This window comes from Coturnix japonica, unplaced genomic scaffold (assembly GCF_001577835.2).
Source record: "Coturnix japonica isolate 7356 unplaced genomic scaffold, Coturnix japonica 2.1 chrUnrandom529, whole genome shotgun sequence".
NCBI classification, from domain to species: Eukaryota; Metazoa; Chordata; class Aves; order Galliformes; family Phasianidae; genus Coturnix; species Coturnix japonica.
Window position 1 is genome coordinate 35,331 of NW_015439913.1, and position 2,583 is coordinate 37,913.

The 2,583-nt window shown below is 57.2% G+C and overlaps 1 protein-coding gene across 1 annotated transcript in view; it reads left to right on the forward strand.

Annotated features, from left to right (window-relative positions):
• LOC107307277 (transcription activator BRG1) overlaps positions 1-2,583 on the forward strand; it is a 48,715-nt gene that overhangs the window by 7,588 nt on the left and 38,544 nt on the right. The window contains exons 7-9 of the mRNA XM_032441746.1: positions 279-452; positions 1,473-1,622; positions 1,713-1,880. Of these exons, the coding sequence (XP_032297637.1) occupies positions 279-452; positions 1,473-1,622; positions 1,713-1,880 (492 nt within the window). The remainder of the gene's footprint in view (positions 1-278; positions 453-1,472; positions 1,623-1,712; positions 1,881-2,583) is intronic.

The following is a 2,583-nucleotide window of genomic DNA, read 5'->3' on the forward strand; positions in this document are numbered from 1 at the left end:
CACCCCATTAACATTGGGACGCCCCACTAACATTGGGATGCCCCATTAACCTCGAGACACCCCATTAACGTTGGGACACCCCATTAACGTTGGGATGCCCCATTAACGTTGGGATACCCCATTAACTTTGGGACACCCCATTAACATTGGGACACCCCATTAACGTTGGGACACCCCATTAACGTTGGGATGCTCCATTAACGTTGTGATACCCCGTTAACATTGGGACACCCCATTAACGTGGGGCCACCCCATTAATCTCATGCCGCCCCCCGCAGCTGCGGCAGGAGGTGGTGGTGTGCATGCGGCGCGACACGGCGCTGGAGACGGCGCTGAACGCCAAGGCCTACAAGCGCAGCAAGAGGCAGTCGCTGCGGGAGGCGCGAATCACCGAGAAGCTGGAGAAGCAGCAGAAGATCGAACAGGAGAGGAAACGCAGGCAGAAGCACCAGGTGAGGGACAGGGGGTGATCAGTGGGGGCTGGGGTGGGTTGGGTTGGGTTGGAAGGGGCCTTGGATGTCGTAGAGCCGTGGAAGGGTTGGGTTGGGTTGGGTTGGAAGGGGTTGGGTTGGAAGGGGCCTTGGAGGTTGTAGAGTCGTGGAAGGGTTGGGTTGGGTTGGAAGGGGTCTTGGAGGTTGTAGAGCCATGGAAGGGTTGGGTTGGGTTGGGTTGGGTTGGAAGGGGCCTTGGATGTCGTAGAGTCATGGAAGGGTTGGGTTGGGTTGGAAGGGACCTTGAAGGATTGTAGAGCCATGGAATGGTTGAGTTGGGTTGGGTTGGGTTGGGTTGGGTTGGGTTGGAAGGGGCCTTGGAGGTTGTAGAGCCATGGAAAGGTTGGGTTGGGTTGGGTTGGAAGGGGTTGGGTTGGGTTGGGAGGGGTCTTGGAGGTTGTAGAGCCATGGAAGGGTTGGGTTGGAAGGGACCTTAGAGATTGTAGAGCCATGGAATGGTTGGGTTGGGTTGGGTTAGAAGGGTCCTTGAAGGTCACAGGAGCTGAATGGTTGGGTTGGACGGGTCCTTGAAGGTCACAGGAGCTGAATGGTTGGGTTGGACGGGTCCTTGANNNNCACATGAGCTGAATGGTTGGGTTGGACGGGTCCTTGAAGGTCACAGGAGCTGAATAGTTGGGTTGGAAGGGTCCTTGAAGGCCACAGGAGCTGAATGGTTGGGTTGGACGTGTCCTTGAAGATCACAGGAGCTGAATGGTTGGGTTGGATGGGTCCTTGAAGGTCACAGGAGCTGAATGGTTGGGTTGGGTTGGGTTGGACAGGTCCTTGAAGGCCACAGGAGCTGAATGGTTGGGTTTGACGGGTCCTTGAAGATCACAGGAGCTGAATGGTTGGGTTGGGTTGGGTTGGGTTGGACGGGTCCTTGAAGGTCACAGGAGCTGAATGGTTGGGTTGGACAGGTCCTTGAAGGCCAGGACTTGCTCTGTGTGTCTCCTGACCCCTCTCTCCGTCTCCCCCCCCCAGGAATACCTCAACAGCATCCTGCAGCACGCCAAGGACTTCAAGGAATATCACCGCTCCGTCACCGGCAAGATCCAGAAGCTGACCAAAGCCGTGGCCACGTACCACGCCAACACGGAGCGCGACGAGAAGGAGCGGATGCGCCGCCTGATGGTGGGGGGGGGGAGCGTTTTTGGGGGCGATCCGTGGGGTTTTGGGGTTGTCTTTGAGCTTCACGTGGGTGTGACGGTTTGGGTCCTCCAGGCTGAGGATGAGGAGGGTTATCGTAAGCTCATTGACCAGAAGAAGGACAAGAGGTTGGCCTACCTGCTGCAGCAGACCGACGAGTACGTGGCCAACCTGACCGAGCTGGTGAGGCAGCACAAGGCGGCCCAGGTGGCCAAGGAGAAGAAGAAGAAGAAGAAGAAGAAGGTGATGAGTGCGGTGGGGGGCTGCCCCAAAGGGTGGGGGGGTGGGGAGGGGGCTGGGGGCAGGAGCGGGGCCATACGTTGGGGTTTGGGGGCTGTCTGTTGGGAGTGGGAGTCCACTGGGGTCTGGTGGCCAACTGTTGGGGTTTGGTGGCATCTATTGGGGTTTGGTGGCCATCCATTGGGGTTTGGTGGCCATCCATTGGGGTTTGGTGGCCAACTGTTGGGATTTGGTGGCCATCTGTTGGGTCTGGTGGCATCTATTGGGGTTTGGTGGCCATCCATTGGGTTTGGTGGCCATCCTTTGGGGTTTGGTGGCCATCCATTGGGGTTTGATGGCCATCCATTGGGGTTTGATGACCATCTATTGGGGTTTGGTGGCCATCCATTGGGTTTGGTGGCCATCCATTGGGGTTTGGTGGCCATCCATTGGGGTTTGATGGCCATCCATTGGGGTTTGATGGCCATCCATTGGGGTTTGATGGCCAACTGTTGGGGTTTGATGGCCGTCCTTTGGGGTTTGGTGGCCATCCATTGGGGTTTGGTGGCCATCCATTGGGGTTTGATGTCCATCCATTGGGGTTTGGTGGCATCTATTGGGGTTTGATTGGCCATGTGTTGGGAGTGGGGATCCATTGGGGTTTGGTGGCCATCCATTGGGGTTTGGTGGCCATCCATTGGGTTTGGTGGCCATCCATTGGGGTTTG